The 18,814-nt window shown below is 37.7% G+C and overlaps 1 protein-coding gene and 1 pseudogene across 3 annotated transcripts in view; one reads left to right on the plus strand and one right to left on the minus strand.

The window, feature by feature from the left end:
• The window catches only part of NDEL1 (nudE neurodevelopment protein 1 like 1), a 48,687-nt gene that overhangs the window by 11,313 nt on the left and 18,560 nt on the right, over nt 1-18,814 (minus strand). Inside the window, exons 1-7 of one of the 3 annotated variants that reach the window (XM_033090821.1) lie at nt 18,544-18,723; nt 10,739-10,836; nt 9,493-9,646; nt 8,445-8,593; nt 6,058-6,194; nt 2,906-3,079; nt 730-821 (exon numbers count right to left, since the gene is read on the minus strand). In XM_033090821.1, the coding sequence (XP_032946712.1) occupies nt 730-821; nt 2,906-3,079; nt 6,058-6,194; nt 8,445-8,593; nt 9,493-9,646; nt 10,739-10,824 (792 nt within the window). In that variant the 5' untranslated portion in view covers nt 10,825-10,836; nt 18,544-18,723. Of the gene's footprint in view, nt 1-729; nt 822-2,905; nt 3,080-6,057; nt 6,195-8,444; nt 8,594-9,492; nt 9,647-10,738; nt 10,837-18,543; nt 18,724-18,814 lie in introns of those variants that run through there. The other 2 variants (XM_033090824.1, XM_033090823.1) reach the window with 2 other exon arrangements.
• Nucleotides 4,433-5,079, plus strand: LOC117013551 (small nuclear ribonucleoprotein G-like; annotated as a pseudogene).

Raw genomic sequence — 18,814 nt, forward strand, 5'->3', positions numbered from 1 at the left:
AATCTCTTGACTGATCCAGACTGCAGGTCTCCTCCATGGCCAAAAAGACTATGACCAACAGTAACAGAGTAAGTGGGATCATGGATGAGTAGTGACAAAGTAGAAAACAAGAGATCGCTTTAAAAAAAAAAAAAAGCTCTCTTGATAAGGTCAAAGAGTATTACACAGAGAAAAAAACTGAACAAGCAGAAAAACAAGTTTAATATTTCAAAAGCCAAACGGTTCTGGAATCCAAGGTTAGAGCCAAGGAGATGGCACTGAAGTTGAGGTGGCCGAGGAGCAGTAAGACAGGCCCAACTGCAAGTAGAAAGTTATGCCAGGAGCCAATGCTCAAGTCCTACAAAGAAAAGGCTCAGGGATCACCAGGAGGATGGTAGACAGCAGCAAAGAACAGAATTAGAGGGCGGTATTAGACAGGAAGTATTTTAGAAAAGAAATGGAGGAATTGTGGTGTTTTAGAAACAGCTGTGGGGAACACAAAGAATGTCCAGTGGGAAGTTAAGAGCTCAGCACACAGGAACCTTCTGCAGAGACCCCGGCAAGCCCACACCCTGGAGGTATTTAGCTGGACCAGTCTCAGCTGGTCGGTCACTGGACGCTTTTGCTTCTCAGCTTAATTACAGCCTTTAGCCCAGGAAGGTATCCTTTTTTCTTCCCTCACTTCAAACTAAGAAATAATTCAATACCTTGGCAGTTGAAACACCTAGTCATAAATAATTGAATGCTTACCCCTACTTTCCGTAAGAGATCCCCCACGATGTTTAGTGCTGATATCCTAGCTGAAGGAGTTAGTGGACTGGTACCAAAACCGTTTGGTATAGCTAGAGAAAAATAAAACACAAGTGATTACACATGCAATTCCCTTTACATTTGGGTTCATTGTTATTACAAAGCAGTACACACTCAATGTGAACAATCAATGTACATATTATACCAAACTATGGATAAAAAGTACAAAGTGGAGATACCATAAATATGTTTAACCATTCTCTAATTGATGGATATTTAGATTATATCCAATTTTTCATCATTACAAATAATGCTAAAAGGACATACAGTATATCTTTAAAACATCTAGGAGTATTTTTGAAAAAAAGATTCTTAAAGATAGAACTGCTGAGTCAGAGGATATACCCATTTTTTTTCACCTTAACAGGTATTTGGCAATACTCTCTAAAAAGGTTATGTCAATATCAGCAATTTATATGGTGGTGTCCTTGATAATATTAGACACTATCTTTTTTTTTGCCAATTTGATAGTCATTTTGTTTTAATTTTTATTTCCTTAATAACTAGTCATTTCCATCTCTCCTTCTGGAGATCATCTCTGTATCCTCTGCACTTTTTTCTGCTGGGTTGTCTATTGTTTAATCAATTTGCTAGGGCACTATACATTGTAGATAGTCACCCTTTCTCTTATATATGTTGTACTTCTCAATGTGACATTTATCTTTTAAACTTTGTGTTTTGGGGAGAAAGCCTTTGGCTTCTTCACCTCAATATTATAAAAATGTTCCCCATGTTTTCTCCTAATGGTTTCTTAATTTTCTTTTTAACACTTAGATCATTTAACTCATCAGATATCTGAATTTTTTTCCCTCCAGATAGATATCCAATTGTTTTAATAACACTTAGTGAGAAAGAATTATCTCATCAGAAATGGCACTAAAACCACACACTAAATTCCCTATATATTTCAAGTTCCATTCAATTATTAATCCATTCCACCAGAAAGATGCTGCTTTAGTTATTATAGTGTTAAACTATCCTTTTGGTATCTTGAAGGGCAAAGCCTCTTCTTGTTACTAACCTATTTCATATTTTTCTTGGCTATTCAGGCATATTTACTCTTCCAGACTAACTTTAAAATCAACTTGCCAACTTAAAAAATCCCGTTAGAATTTTTATTAAAAATTTAGATTATTGATTTGGGAAGAATGGCTATTGCAATATTAAGTCTCCCCATTCAGACTCATGGTGTTTAGCATACTTATTTACATCTCCTTCCATGCCCCTCAGCAAAGGTTTTCAATTGTGCACATTTCTTCAATTTATTTTTGAGATAATATAGCATAACGGTTAAGAGCTCTTGAGCGGAACTGCTAGATACAAATCCATCTCTGCCATTTAATAACTGTGTGACCTTGAGTAAGTTACCTGTATGTAAAAGGGAACTAATAATAACACTTAACTCATAAAATTGTTGTGAAGTTTAAATTAGCAAATATACTTTAAAAATGCCTAACATGGTAAGTACTCAATGTTAGCTATTATTTTTTGTTTTCTGGAGAGTGCTAATCAGCACATAAAATGCTTTTGTTGTGCTGCTGTCGATTGTCCTGTCCTCTAAAATGTAATCTCATGGGAGGTAGGGACTTTGTCTTAGTCACCGCTATACTCCTAGCATCTAGAATAATGCATGGCGTAGAACAGGTGCCCAAAGTGATATAAATAAACTGCTATACTTTCCTTGGCAGAGATTTATGGATCTCATTTGTCCTCAAATTTTGTACTTTAGGTATTATTAAACCTGTGTTTTTATGGTAAGTTGTGTTAAGTGCTTTTTGGAAACAGGCATTGTATCAATACAATGCAATTAAAGACAGACTATTTCATAGAGATCAGCTCTTTTTTATTTTTATTTTAAAAAATAAACTTTCCTTAAAAACCTTTAACTTTTTAAAATCTCAGTATATTAAGCTGCTCTTGTCTTAAATGTAGCCATCATCTTATTGTTCCCCATGTCTGAGTGGCCTAGGAAGACAATTCCTTCTTCACACAGTGCTAGATTTAAACAACTTTTAAGCTAAAATTATTGCTTCAACTTTAGCAACCCCTGCATCATTGGCAAACACGCTTAAGTTGATAATCTACTATAGGTTTAAAAAGAGAAGACACTGCAAACCTTTTGGTGAAGGAAAACTGTTCTCTGTTCCTTTGCCAACAGGAGTAGCTGGCAAAGAAAGCGATGCTTGGACAGCAGAATCCATCTTTTCACAGTCTAGAGTTGGAGAACTGGGAGCCGACTTTCTGGTTACTTCCTGTTGTCTTTCCCGAACTGCTAGTTCTTGTCTTAAATCTGTAATATGTTGCAAAGGTAGTAAACTCACCAGAGGAAGCAAACATGTCAAGCAAAGTCACAACTGAAATGCCATAAAGACATTCTTCCTAAATTACTATTTCTCAAAAATGAACTTCCTATTTAACAATTTTTATTTCTAGTGGAATAAAAATGACAACTGTACGGTCAAAATGATCTTTTAGAATTTTTAAAATGCTATAACCAAAAAGTGCTATAACTTAAGACAACAGTGATCTATGCCATATGCAAAAAGAAATAGGGCAGAATCCAAAGTAGAACTCAGTGAACATATGACACAAAAATAAATATTCAATATCAACTTATTAGCTTTTATTTTAACATGATGTAGTTTGAGAATTATTGCCAAATCAATGAAGTATATTTTTATCTTTTTAAAGTGGTTATTTTTCATTGTCACTATGAATATTTTGTTTTATAAAGGAAGTAGTCAGAATAGTTGCAAATATTTTTCTTGCTTTCAAAATTGAATTTTCAACCCAAAATTAATGTTTTCTTTTCCAATTATGCAACTGGGCCACAGAATACTTGCTTATGTTAAAAAAGGATACAAAGTTATCCCACTTCTGGGCACATATCCAAAAGAATTCAAAGCAGGATCTCAAAGAGATATCTGCACACCTGTGTTCATTGCAGCATTATTCACAATAGTTAAGAGGTGGAAGCAACCCAAGTGTCCATCCTCATATAAATGATCAAGAAAATGTGGTATATACATATAATGGAATATTATTCAGCCTTAAATAGAAGCATAGTCCATGCTACAACATGGATGAACCTTGAGGACATTTTGCTAAGTGAAATAAGCCAGTCACAAAAAGACAAATATTATGATTTCACTTATACGTGGTATCCAAAGTAGTCACACTCATAGCAACAGAAAGTAGAATTGTGGTTGCCAGGGGCTGGGGGAAGTGGGGAATGGGTAGTTACTATTCAAAGGGGATACTGTACTTTCAATTTTGCAAGATAAAAACATTCTAGAGATCTGTTTCACAACGTGAATATAATTAACACTACTGAACTGTACACTAAAAACTGGTTAAGATGGTAAATTTTATGTTATGCATTTTTGAAAGTTTAAATAGTGTTATTTTTACACATTATATAAATTATGAGTTCAAATGAAGTTCAAAAAAAAAAGGAAACGCATGAGAAAACAAATTTTAAACATCTGACAAAAAGTTTCAAAAGTAGTTTAAAGAACTACAAACTAAAAAACGATGATACCAAAACGCAGGGGTCTACCACAGGAGCGTGAGGGAGGCCACGAATTCCATTTGGAGGTATCTTTGAGCTCAAGCATGGTGCCTTTGAGTAGGCACCATAAGCAAAGTTCATTCTCCCAAGTTGAAACAATTTATGGGCAAGAAGTTATAATTGAAATTAAATGGTGGCACACATGTCCAAGGAATATTGCGGGGATTTGGTCCCTTTATCAATCTTGCGACAGATGAACCTGTGGAGATGGCAACTACTGGGCAGCAGAACAATACTGAAAAGGTGGTAATTCGAGGAAATAGTAGCATCACGTTAGAAGCTTTGAAGCAAATATAAAGAATGGCTTTGTTCACCAGAGAAATGAACTGCTTCCATATGTCCCCTCTCCACAGCACCTGTTTTACTACAATATAAAAATTGGGTCATGTACATTTTCATATTGAACTTTTTTGTTAAATAAACTTTTGTAATAATCAAAAAAAAAAACCACAATGATACCAATTTTCAACTTTCAAATGGATTTTTAAATAATTTTTAAATCTTTTATTATTCACAATGCTACTTAACAGTGTGAGGAGGACACTCAACCACTGTGACAAGGAGTGTAAAGTACCAATTTATCTAAAAAGTAATTTAGCAGTGCCTTCTATGACCACTAAAGACATGTACAGCCTTTTCCACTTCTAAGACTCTATTCTAAAGAAATTATCAAAGATATTCCTAAATATTAAGTACAAGGATCCTATTCACAGAACTATTTATAGCAAAAAATTAACCACAAATAATAATAAAGGACCCATCAAATAAAACATACATAGAATATTATACAACACTTTTCAAAACTTATTTTAGAAGATTTTTTTCAATGGCATGGATTATATTCACTACATTAAGGAGTGAAAAAAAGGAGAATAGAAAAAATATATATGTTATATAGTACAGTCCCAATAATACAAAGGAAAAAATATATACCGTATGTCCCCGAAAATAAGACCTAGCTGGACCATCAGCTCTAATGCGTCTTTTGGAGCAAAGATTAATATAAGATCCTGTCTTATTTTAATATAATATAGGACCAGGTCTTTAACATAACATAACATAACACCGTGTCTTATATTAATTTTTGCTCCAAAAGATGCATTAGAACTGATGGTCCAGTTAGGTCTTATTTTTGGGGAATCACAATAGGTGTGTTTATATATACTCATAATAAAGACTGGAAAGAAACACACCAAATTGTGAGTGGGTTCTCTCAAGATAAATGGATTGGCAATGATTTGTATTTTCTTCTTTGTAATATTTTTCATTCTACCATGCATAAAGAAAAAAAGAGGGAGGGGAGGAGAATTTTAAAGGAAAGTATATGTTCACTATACGTATAATATGTGCACATATGTAATGTTATTATGTACATAACACAAAATTATTCAGGTAGAAGCAAAAAGGAAAAAGCCCAAACTAACCAAGCAATGTATGTACACTAGTAGTGGTTATGCTCTGGAAAACAGACTAAGACTTTGGACAAAATGCAAACTCTCTGTACCTCAGTTTTCTGACCTATAAAATAGGAATAGTAATACCAAAGGATAATAATATAGGTATCCAAGTACGTTAACAGATTAAAAGTATTTAGCAGTGTCTGACAAAAGTATATAAATTTACAGCTTTAAAATGTTGATCCTAAGCTAGCTTAGAACTCTGGCTGACGGACAGTGAAGTTTAGGTTATAATTTTACCTCTTGCTTCATCCTTTAATCTCTGTACAGAGACCAACAAAGATTCCTTTTCATCAAGTTCACTTTCTAAAAATGCATTTCGTTCAATAGCCTGATTTAGCCTTTGTTCAAAGTCTTCCAGAGAAACTATTGTTGCCCTAAAAAAAAATAGAATCCATGAATTAAATAAACAACATGCAAACAGCTAATACAAAAGGAAACTGTCAGTTTATCTCAAGCCATTTCCTGACCTAGAAAGCCCAGCCCAGTTGAAAGAGAATGATCTCACCTCCTCTGACCTCTGGTAGCATTTAGTGTTTCTACTATCATTTGGGGCCATTAACTATATTCTTTACTCTTAAATTCCCATCTAAATTCCTTCAAGCTCCTTAAAGGAAGGCTACTTATTATACAATTTATTATCTCCCCACTGGATTTTAAATACAATACAATCAAGTTTACACATTTTCAGGAAGAAAACTTTTTTTTTTTTAACTTTGGCGCCCACCTCCAGTTAAGACCTGTTTTTTTATTTTATTTTTTTCTTTTAATTTTTATTGGGGAACAGAGTGTTTTTCCAGGACCCATCAGATCCAAGTCAAATCACTGTTTTCACCCTAGTTGTAGAGGGTGCAGCTCACTGGCCCATGTGGGAATCGAACCGGCGATGTTGGTGTTATGAGCACTGCGCTCTAACCAACTGAGCCAACCAACCGCCCTCAGAAAACTTTTCAATAGTTTTAGAGTATGTAAAAAATAACTAAGAATTTGTTTAAAACACAAAGTCCCGGGTCCCACTCCATTTAATTTCTTCCTACCAACCCACTTCTTATTCCTGCATTTTTCATCTTACTCTTATTCAACAAACACTAACATGTACCTACTATGTGTCCCCCTTCCCACTACGTGCTATCTGCTACAGATATAAATTCCCTAACCTCAAGTTAGAACTTATAATGCCATGTCCAATTTTATCAAGTCCTGTCAACTGTCAAAACGTCTCTCAGCTCCATTTGCTCTCCTCCATCTTCTGCCCCTGGCTTAATTCTTCATCTATCATCTGGATTACTCCTAGTCTTCACATCAACTCCTGTCTAATCCAATTCTTCAGTATTATCTTCTTAAATCACAATCTGATATTACTCCTTTGTTTAAAAACTTCTTAAAGAGCCCCCCATTGTCTACAAAATGACTTTCAAACATTGCACACAAGGTTCTTCACAACCCGGTCCCAACCACCATCCAGTCTCATCTTGTACTGTCTCTATACACTTCAATCAAAATGAAATATTAATACCTCACGCACTTTCCTGCCTGTCTTTGCATTTCTCTCTTCACCTGGTTCACTTCTATTTCTCCTTGAAGACTCAGCTTTCCCAACCCCACCAGGGTACTTTAGCTGCTCCCCTCTCTGTGCCCTGGAGCAGCTTGTATACGCTTTATACTAGAATATTTATCATATGGACTGTCCATACCTGTAACACCCCAGGGTATTAATTAGCTTATCTTTGTATCCTCAACTCTAGCATCATGTCACGCATTTAAGAGTCACTCAAATATTAAGCAAAGAAATACCAGACAATAAAGTAATAGGAATAAAATAATAGGAATTAAGTTTGGAATAGTTAAGAAACAGCTAATTACAGACATATGAAAGCCTGACAACAGTAATAGCAAGCCATTATAGGTTGTTCAGCAAAATCATTATGAAAGCAGTATTTTGAGAAAATTCATTAGTCAGTATTAAAACAGAAGAGAATACACAGACACAGACAACAGTATGGAGGTCACCAGAGGAGAAGGGAGGAGTGGGGCTAGGATGAAGAAGGTAAGAGTGTCAAACATATGGTGACAAAGGAAGACTAGACTTTGGGTGGTAAACACACAATGCAATATACAGAAGATGTATTATAGAATTGTACAGGTGAAACTTATATAATGTTATTAACCAATGTCACCCCAATAAATTTAATTTAAAAAAACAAAAAAATAAAACTTCAGAAGAGAATAAAAAGGAGTAAAAATGTAAAGACAGATCAGCTAGGCAATAACTGCAGAATTCAGGTATAAGATGTGAGGACCTATAAAAGGTGTGGTGGTATTGGGACCATAAAGGGAAAGACAGAGGAATGAATGAAACATGTTTTAATGAAAACACCAACAGGACCAACAATGGTACATGAAATAAGAAGGGAAAAAGAAAAATGGAAAGAAAAGCTTGGAAGGGCATATCCAGGGAGATTAGGGGTTGGGTTAATTTCAGTGCAATGCATTTCAGGTGACATGAAATACCAACAGAAAGTGTTCTGGGATTAAGATCTAGGTGGTAGGGTGAACCTGAAGACATGTATTTTAATCACTGATTGCCAACTTCGGTTATTCTAACAAAATGTACACCATTCACTTACCTTTTGGCTCGCTCTAGGTCATCGTTGGCCTGCTCCAGCTCTCTCACATACTTATGCAACTGCTCCTTAATGGCCCGAGTCTGACTTAAATCATCTTCTAACACTGAGACCTGCTTGTAGCTCTGTGCATATTGATGTTCTAGTTTCTCCTGAAGGTGTGGGTACAGGGAGAAAAGCATGTGTCATTAATATATAGTTTTCTTTAATAAAGTTTTCAAGCCACATTTTAAAAATCCAAGGAATTCACCCATAATTTGAGTTGATGGTATCCCTTCTCCTTTTTACAATATTTAAAAACAATGACACATTCATTCTAAGTGCCTTCACTCATATAAAATTTAAATAGTCAACCAATGTCCTCTCAGAAAGAAATCTAATGATCTCTCTGAAAAGAAGGAAAATAATGAAACCGTTGCCTCAAAAACCCCAAACGTTTGCGGGAACCTGTGGGTTCTCAGGATGAATGCAGTCCAGGGTAAGCACAAAGTAGACTGACAGAGTTCAAATTCCCTACTCCTTACGTGCCCACCCCAGCCTTCCCCAAACATGGAAACTCTCCAAGCTTTTGGCGAAGGCAGGTGGTGAAGAGTGGCAAAAGGGGTTAAATCTTTTCATCCTGAAAATTCCTTTTTAGAAGGACATTTAAAATCCAAACTAAACTCCAAAACTAAAGGGACAATGAATAATGAAATAAATGTATGTATTTCAAACAAATATAATTTCTAAGTGCCATAGAATGAGGCAATCTGTCAAAACAAATAATAAGGCAGCTTTTGAAAATTATAGGAACTACAATATAATATTATAAGCTAGGAACATTATAGCTGAAAAACTGACAGCTACAGAGTTTCTATGTGAACTCCTAAACTCTAAACCACCTTTTCCCTGGTTCCATGAAAGAAAACAATTCATGTCAAAAATTCACTTTAAGCCTTTTTATTTTTTTGTTGTTGTTGCCTGCTGCTCTTAAGACTCCCCCTGAAAAAACATATTTCTCATTTTAATGACACCCAGTACATTAGATACCAGCTTCTACTGCCACAATTACCTTTAGTGCTTCCACTTCATATTTCAATCTTTGGTTATCAGCTTGCAAGTCTCTATTTCTTTGTTCAGCCTGTACTAATTGTGCCTCCAACTCTGCTTCTAATTCTCTGCTTCCTTCCTGGAATTCAACTAGCTCATCCCGAGCTTCCTGGAAGCTAATCAGAAACAAAGTGAGAAAGATGAATTATAGTAGGAAGCATAACGATCATATTGAATATGATTATACATCAGTTCAAAAATTCTTGCCTGAATGCTATGCTATAATAAAATATACTAAACAATAAAGACAATCTGTTTTGCATCTCTTACTCCATATCTGGGGCTCATTGAAAATGAATACAGAACCCAAAAGGACTCACGTTTTATATACTCGCCCCTAGGTCTTCCTTCTTTAATGGGTTAATAAAGAAGCACATATTAATGGACCACAAATCAGTTTAATATTTAGATAAGTGTTTCTCAATATAATCTGTTCCTTTGTAATTCTATTATTTAATTTTATGCATTTAAAAATGTTATTCTGAGAAGGGGTCCATAGGCTTCTCCAGCCTATTTAGGCGTCTATGGCACAAAAAAAGATTAAGAACCTCTGCCGTAGACACACACCTTTATATCCACTGGCACAATATAACAACTGGCTTCAGCCATAACAATGAAACAGCTAAATAAAAGATTAGATAAGGCTTAGTAAACTCTGTTAACCAAAGTAGGAAAATGTATATATATATTTTAGAAAGAGTCCACTTTAAAAAGAAATTTAAGATTAAGTTTTAGTGCTCAAAAGGTTTTCCCAATTAATTGAGATTTTATAAAATGCTCCATCTCCCTAAAGCTCTTCTCCCTCCTCAAAACCCTTCTGGCTGCAGACACTGATTATGCTGCAGAGAAGCCCAGCCTGCTCTATGGAACCCTCCAGAGCCTATCAGAATCTCCAAGCCTGAAACAAGGAGGAAGACAGCGCACAGGCAGCAGGCCACAGATGGCCACGTAGAGCAATACGCAAAAAAAAAGGTTAACCACCGGAAGAAATCACAAATGACACTAAGTTCTCTTACTTTTTTAATAATTTGAGTAACTTATGGCATTTTTGTATTATGTAAATACAAGCAATGTTATGACTATTACTAGAATCCCAATCCTAAATCTGAAACTCTAATTTTAACTTTATGTTAAAAAAAACATGCAGATGTTAGAAATGGTGTATTCCAAATGCCCTCCCCTACTTGTAGGATGCTTTTCAATATTACCTTTGTTTATACTTTAAGGAAAGTTCCTTCCAATAAGCAGTTTCCTCCTTTAAAGTTGAAAAATCTGGTGTATCTTCACCATCCATGATCAAGAAAGCCTGTGAAACGTTAAAGACAAATTTATAAATTAATACAGAACATGGAATCTAAGTAACGTATAAAATCTGGAATAACACCAAATCTGCAGCATTTTGGAGGCAGTTAAACATGAAAGATTCTACGAGTGGTTAACTCTTTATTGTAACTCAGGCACATAAATCACTTCACTGCCCCACTCTTAGGAACCACCAATACTGTGGATGAGGTCATGATAGGAAAAAAGATCAACAAAGTCCTTTGGTATAAAGCACTTTTGGTCACAGCACTAGATTCTGGTGAATTGGCCCCCCAGAATCATCCTGCCACCAGGGCTCCAGCAGTTGGCTTATAGCCAACTGATCTGGGCATGAGGTAACAGAAACAAGCTTATTGTCAGAGCTGATGCTTGTTTCTGCATGTCCTTCTCTGTTGTACACTTGCTTTAAAACACCTGCTTGAAATATTTTATGCCTGGTGACCCGACTAGGAGATCAATTACCACATTCCCAATAATCTACTGTTATTATATTTCTAAAACCATCCTGTTAATGATCTTTTAAGCCCTAAGTTTCATCCATTAAATTCACTAATCCTCCAACTTCAATGTTCTTTCATCTTGGTTCTTCTCCCAAGGCATTCACAGAGGAAGAAAAATACCTCTTTAATTAACCTTGCATTTGGACTGACTACCTAAAGCTCCCGTTTGTCAAGGCCAGATAAAATACCAAAGACACCGAGCTCGCTCTGGATTCATGCCCAAGCTCAAGAAGCAAAGTTCCGTATGAGTCTTACCGCCTACAACCCCCTCCCCAAGCATCCCACTTTATATTCCAGCACTACTGTTTCAAATTGTCTTAACACACCATTCTGTTTCAGGTCTGGATGTTTTCTCTACCCGGAACGGCTCTTCCCTGTGCATTTGGAAAGCTCCTATTTATCCTTTAAAACCTAGCTGTCCTCTTCCAGAAAGACTTTCCTGTCCTCACCCAGATAACATTAAAATCTCCCATACTCTACACTCCACACATGCTTTCATGAATATATCTACCACATAGTAATGCATCTGGCTTTCTCCTCTATGTTACCTATTAGGCTATATGTTATTACTTATTGCTACCTCAGCACATTGCTTGCACAACAGCAGATACTCAATAAAATTTACTAACTTAAACCAAAATTGATTCAACCTCACCCATACCTGGCAGCAAGAATTCAAGACCAGCTTTAAAAGTAAATTAGTAAAAACTTGGAGTTGTAGAAAACTTAGAGCTCATCTAGCCACAATCCACTAAAGAAGGTTTAGCAAAAAGTCACAGACAAGAACAAACACAGAACTCCAATTTCAGGGTGGGTATACCAAGGAGGTACAGAGTGGTTTCTGGTTGAATAAAATGAACATGTAACTATATACACTTAGTTTAATTCCTTCATGGCCTACTGCAATTTTTTCTGTTTTAGTCAAGTCTCTTCTGACCACAGCATCTATTATGACTTTTGCAACCTGTTAGTCGATCTCCCAATTATCCTAAATTACCAGACTAAGACTTCTTTGAGAAGAGATGGCTCCTTGACATACTTTGCATCCCTTTATGGCACCAAGCATAACACCTTGCTCAGACAAAGTACAGAATGCTTGCAAATGTTTTCTGAGCACCTACTATGTATCAGATACTGTTAAGTACTGGATAAATATTTGGTGCACCAAATCCTCTAATCTGATTACTCCTACACTTGCACACTTCTGTCTGTATTATTCTACTCTTGGAGATACTCCATAGCATGACAGCACATTAAAATGTAATTCCCCCAAAGGGTTGGGGTGTTGTTGAGCCTGGGTTCTAGGGTTCCAATTCTGCCATTAAATTCTCAAGCAATCTGCTTAATCTCTCTTTCCTGCCCCTCCTCCCCCCCCCAACTCCGAGTCAAGCCATTGTTCCAGTCTAGTTGTGGAGGATGCAACTCACTGGCCCATGTTGGTGTTATGGGCACTGCGCTCTACCCGGCTGAGCCACCTAGCCTCTAGCCTCCCCTCTTAATCTCTCAAAAGTCTCAAGTTTTTTCATCTGAGAGTTTGGACTAGACTTTTATTTCTTCAAGTATGTTTCTGATTAGTAAACAATACTGATTAATTTAATAATCTTATTCCTTCGTCAAGGTTCCCAGTTCCCACTTCATTTTCCCAGATGTAGGAATTATCTCATTTGTAACTGTAATTTAATTTGTAGTAAGGTGTGAATAGGATGAGGCTTATCTAGCAGCAAGAGGTATTTGTATTTCAAAAGAATATCCAAAGGCATCACCATGTGGTATCAATAACTCCTGAGAGTTATTTCCTAAGTATCCTTGAGGGGAGGGACATATTTCCTATTAACAACTCAGATGAGGATACAATTACAGGACAGGAGAGAGCACTGAAGGGTGAGGAAACAATCACTATGTCCCTTGAATGCTCTACGCAAGGTCTTTCCCCAAAATGCCAATAAAAGATTTATTATATTTGAATCCAGCCGTAAAGAAGCTATAGGCACTGGTCCTCAAATGTGGATAGATACATTTGCTATACAAACACTGGCAACCACGTTATCAATGTGCAGCTCAAATATTCAGTTTCTGATACACAATCCAGTAAATTACGGTTTTGCAAAATGTTATGAAGATCAGAATGACACCAGAAGCAAAGTTCGGTTGTTACTTTATCTTAAACAAGAAACATATGAAGAAAAGTGAAAGGATAAGTCTTTCCAGCTAGTTCCTTGAGGGCAGAACCTGTGTGTTATTTATAAATCCTTTCAGCATCACCAGAAATGTGGAACACAGTAGAAATTCAACAAATATTTGAATTGACTTCTCTTTCATTATTCCCTCTTTACTGTCAAAGTACTGCTTTCCTTTATTAATATCTAAATTCCTATTTCAGGAATGAAACAAAAAGATTTGTGGGTAGTTTATTTCTACCTCGCAACGCACCACCATGTATTAAATCAGGATTATAAAACCTATCATTCTCGGCTACACAAAATTATCCATTTGATGAATGCCAAGCCACATTTAGTCACTTATAAAGCGCCACATCAAAGAACAATACAGGCTCCACATCAAAGAATAGGGAGCTGATGGGACTTACTCGGGAGAGTCTTGGACTCATCACTGCACACTTGCCATCTAAAATAATCATAATTCAACCCCTTAAGTCTTAAATATGAATAGACAACCAAGAACCATCAGACAAATGAGAAAACCCAGTAGCATGAATAAGAAAATCCTAAGATCCGATGAACTGAGAGGAAACAGAAAACAGTAAAAGAGAGAATTTTTTTCTCATACAAAAACTCAGGAGGGTTACCTCCCACACACTTCCTGAGACAGTTACAAAAGAAGAAAGATGAGACCTGGACAGCACAGGGTGCAGGAAAATAGTGGCTCTAACACAGGATTGCAAAGAAGAGATGATGAAGCCTAGTTCGTCAGGCTCAGCCAGACGGATGGCTCCAGGAAAAATGAGGAATCCCATAGAATAGATCGCGTGGCTGGGAAGTGAAGTTGTAGAGAAAGCACATCACTCTTGTGTCACGAAGAAAAAAAGCAGCGGAAACGCTAGAGAAATCAAAATGCCAGTATAAAAAAGTCCTGACCCTTCCCCAAAACATTTTTAAAGATTTCAAGTCAAAATTTTTTAATGTACGGATTTTATATTATTGTATGCAACTGTGGTAAGTTCCATAATTTTATAGCCATCAGTGAATTTCCTATTTTGGGTCTTAATTTTCCATGAGTTTTGTGTGTTGCTCCCTTGAAAGGTTATAGAATTTGGTGAACAAGTCTGTATTCTTTTTTATGCCCTAATTTTGTAAACTTTGATGATAATACCACTCAGCCTTGGTCTTCTCAAAGTGAGTATTTGTCTTTTTAGCTTACATTCACTTGGCAGCCATCTTGGTCCCTTAAATATTTCTGTTGTCATGCTTTGCACCTGTTCTAGATTACATGTATACCTTTCTAGAGTTGAGTGGTGCTACTTCAGTATTTCGACATTTTATTCATGGTAGGGTACTTTTTCTTTTAAGTTTTAAGCACTTGATGATATTTCAGCATTTGACGATATTGGTGATTGTGTGGTCCATGGGCCAGTGTCCTTATGGGACGTCATAATGACTATCAGATGCCTTCCTTGGCATCTAACATTTATTTGAATACATATTTGAATATGGAGCCAATCCTTCTACAAATAGAGTTAGGGTTGCTTTTATCTATTTTTATCTATAAATGTTATAAATTCACATGCCCAGTTGAGAAGATTTTCTGTATGAGGCTGATTTTTGTTATTAACCTATTTATACAGCAGCAGAGGACCTACCAGCAGTTATTATTTTGAAGAGCGCTTAGCTAAGTAGCTTTCCCTGAGGAATCGCACTGTTTACACCTCTCCGTGTGCTACAGAAGCATCCATTTGTCCCTGATTTTTGGTGCTCGAACAGGGCCATATTCCTAACACAACTACCAACTTTTCCATCGGTGTCCTCTGAAGACTCAGGTTTTAAATAACAGCCTTTAATGTAAAACTTGTTGAGAATCTAGTTCTATGCCTTGTATCCTCCTTCTTATCCAACGACTTAGTTCAGTGTCAACTAATTCTAGCAAAATTATTTTAATATGTGGTGTGTTTTTTTTTCCCACACACACATCTCTATTTTCTTGCTGAATCTTGTGTGAACTGAATGTTGACTACAAGTTTTCTAATTAACAGGCTATTTTTACAACTTGCTTACTGGCTCCTCAAACAGTTATTATATAATCTATGCCAGAAAACTTTTACTAAAACGACCATCATCTTTTCCAGAACAAGCCAATTAAAAACATTTAAACAGCAAACAAGGGGTAGGAGCAGCACAGCACAGCAGTGTAAGAGTCCATACCCTGGAGCCAAACTGCCTGGGTTTGAATCAGGCAGTTCACCTTGCTGCTTGCGAGTTGACCTTGGGCAAGTTACTTAACCAATCAGTGCCCCATTTCCTCACCTGTAAAATGAGGATAATAATTAAAACAGGGTTGTTACCAAGATTCAGTGAGTTAATATTTGTAAAGTAGTACAGAGCCTGGCACACAGTAAATGCAGCATAAATTTCATTAAATTATAAAAAACTGGTAGTTCAGTAGTAAATCTTTGAAGTATGCCCACAAAATAAATGTGCTTCAGAATTTATATCATACAAATGATCCCTTAAAATTAATCACTTCCGGAAGCTATCTGCATATTCCAGTGATACCACCATTACTGAAAACATTTAAACCTTTTTTGGAATAGCCTTGAAGAGCCAGGTTAAAAACTAAACAAAGAAGTTCTTTGTGATCCCACCTCATTTTCACTGCTTCCTAACCGGTATTATCCAGCTTCATCACTCCAATTTTATTCATCAGACTTACCCTTTCCAAAAATTGCATTTTTTACAAATGACAAAAATTTGCTACTGCTGCATATATTCAAAAGACCTTTTCAGGAGCTGCAAAGACAGTCTGTTCAGTTTGCTTCAAGTTACAGCGGGAGGATGTGTTCACTGTGTTATTTGAAACTATGTAACTAGAGATATTAAGAGGACAGAAAGTTAGCCAATATAGAAAACTATACTTCTAAAAAAAATGCTTTAATGATACATCTACAATCTTCTGAAGCTGAAATGAAGGCAGATAATTATGTACTCTCCTCTGCTACACAAAATCTTCCTTCAGTATTATGTCTCATATGGATGGAGTATGAATCTCAGAAGTATGACAACTTTTACATAGAGTATTATCATACTGTATGACCTTCAGATATCTAGCAATTGACAAATCAAGTCATTTGGGTATAAAACAACCTGTCCAAAATGCTGTATTTAAGGATACTTAAATATATACAAGGATACAAGGATGTATACAAGGATACTACTCTGCAAGAAAATCCATTTTATCCATTTTAACAAGATATTGTCTTGTTAATAGTTGTAGAATGCTCAAATGAGATGGGAAGTTGTTTTGGACCTCACAGTAGGTAATACATGCCTTTTTACCAAAATTATTCTACTTCTCTCAAAGGTGATATTTACACAATTTTCAACTTTTCAAAGTCCATAAATATGGTCTCCCTTTTGGTCCTATCAAACTTCTTTTTTCTACCTTATGAAGTAAGTGCTCAGAAACTTATGTCAGAAGTAATTTTAAGTTCTAAGTAACCAAATTTATCTCAGTATGGTTTAAGATGAGAATAAAAATAAGTTTTGCAAATGTCATGAAAGCAAGATCTAAGCTTTTACTGAAGTTTCTACATATTTTAACTGTTCCTTACCGAACTTCAGTTTATTTAATTAAGAGTCAGAACAGAGCTAAAAAAGAACAGCTTCCTAAGATTTAGCAACGTCTATCTGAACCAGGTCAAACTCTAACCATAGCTAGCGAAAGGTTTTCTCTATGCCTGATGATCTCCAATTTTAAATAATAACTGTAATAGAAATTCAGAAGAGATACCTTACTCAGTTCTCCTTTACTTCTCTTCAACCCACGACAATGCTACATTTTACACCACCAACTTCATGATCAGCAAAGCCATTACCCTAGTTCCTAAGTGGATGAACAACACCACAATTTATCAGACAAGATAATTAGCCAGCAACCCATGAACAAGTTTCAGAGTAGGATTTTTCTTATAACGGAGTAGCAGTTCTTAGGTGAGTCTGCTCAAAAATATGAGTCAAGTCTTCTACTAACTTCTAGTATATTTTTGGCAAGTCAAATTTTCTGCTTTGTTTTCCACCTGAGACGGGCATAAAAATCCCACAAAAACAAACCGTAACTCGGGGCCTAGAGACGAAACTTCTCAACCAAGTGAATCCACCCATCACTTGGTAGAATCCACAGTATAAATCACTTAATACCCCCCACCGTACCCAGGCTCAATTTCCCCATCCGTCAAATGGCGATAACAGAATCAGGCACAACCACCCGGTGATGAGGTTCAAAAGAGAGCAGGAGTGTTCTGAAATGCGTGACGGCGCTATTGACATAAAACGTAAGTATCAGTAGTGAAAGAAGCTTCACTTTTCTTTGCAAAACTTAAAGGGTTACTTCGTTGCTTACCAGACAAAAAGAGGCGCGCACAAGCAACCCAAACCCGTCTGGTGACACCTCTGAACTCCAAAAGGAGTGATTAGCAGTTCGGTGCGGAGAAGCACCAGAATGCCAGCAGAGTCCGACGTGGGCTGCTTCCGCTCTCGCCCCCAGCAGGAGAGACGCAAAGAGAGCTCAAATTCAACCCCGCTCCAAACAACCCTCCCAACTGAAGGGATTTAAGAAAGAAGGGGCGGGGTGGGGGGTAGCAGGAAGGCTGGGCGCGCCGTTGCCACCGCAAACTGAACCACTCTTTGCGCCACCAGCGCCCTGGCCCGAGGTGCCACGTCCCGGCCTCCGTCCACGCCACCCCTCACCCCACCCTCGGACGCCGGCACATCCTCCGGAGGCTGCCGCGCTCGCTCTGTTGCAGGGACCCCCGGTGCGCCACGCGTCGGACCAGGGCGGCGAGGGAGCAGTTAGAGCGGTTGGAACAGTTGCCCCCGGACTGGTCGCCCCAAAACCCGGGCCCTGCTCGACCCAGCGGGGCCTCAGGCAGCCCCCCGGCCCGGCAGGCTCCCTAGGGACAGGCCTCGCCGCCGCCCGCTCGGCCCGGCCCCCTCGGGAGCGGCCCCGCACCGCAGGCTCACCTCCAATGTGTCAAAAACGCATGTTCGCCCCCACCCGACCGACGCGTCCGCTCCGCTGGCCTGGCCAGGCCCGCCCAGCCGCTCAGCTCTGCTCCACTCCGCAGCCCTGCGCTCCACTCCCCGCACCTCCGCGCCCGGCTCCTCCCCGACACGTCAGGGTTTGCCTGGGTGTCCGAGGCCATTCTGTGACGCACGGGGGCGAGGTTCAGAGCATGCGCGCGGCCGGGCAGGGCGGGGCTGTGGGGACGCATGGCGTCACAGGGGGCCGGGC

This window comes from Rhinolophus ferrumequinum, chromosome 21 (genome assembly GCF_004115265.2).
Source record: "Rhinolophus ferrumequinum isolate MPI-CBG mRhiFer1 chromosome 21, mRhiFer1_v1.p, whole genome shotgun sequence".
NCBI lineage: Eukaryota > Metazoa > Chordata > Mammalia > Chiroptera > Rhinolophidae > Rhinolophus > Rhinolophus ferrumequinum.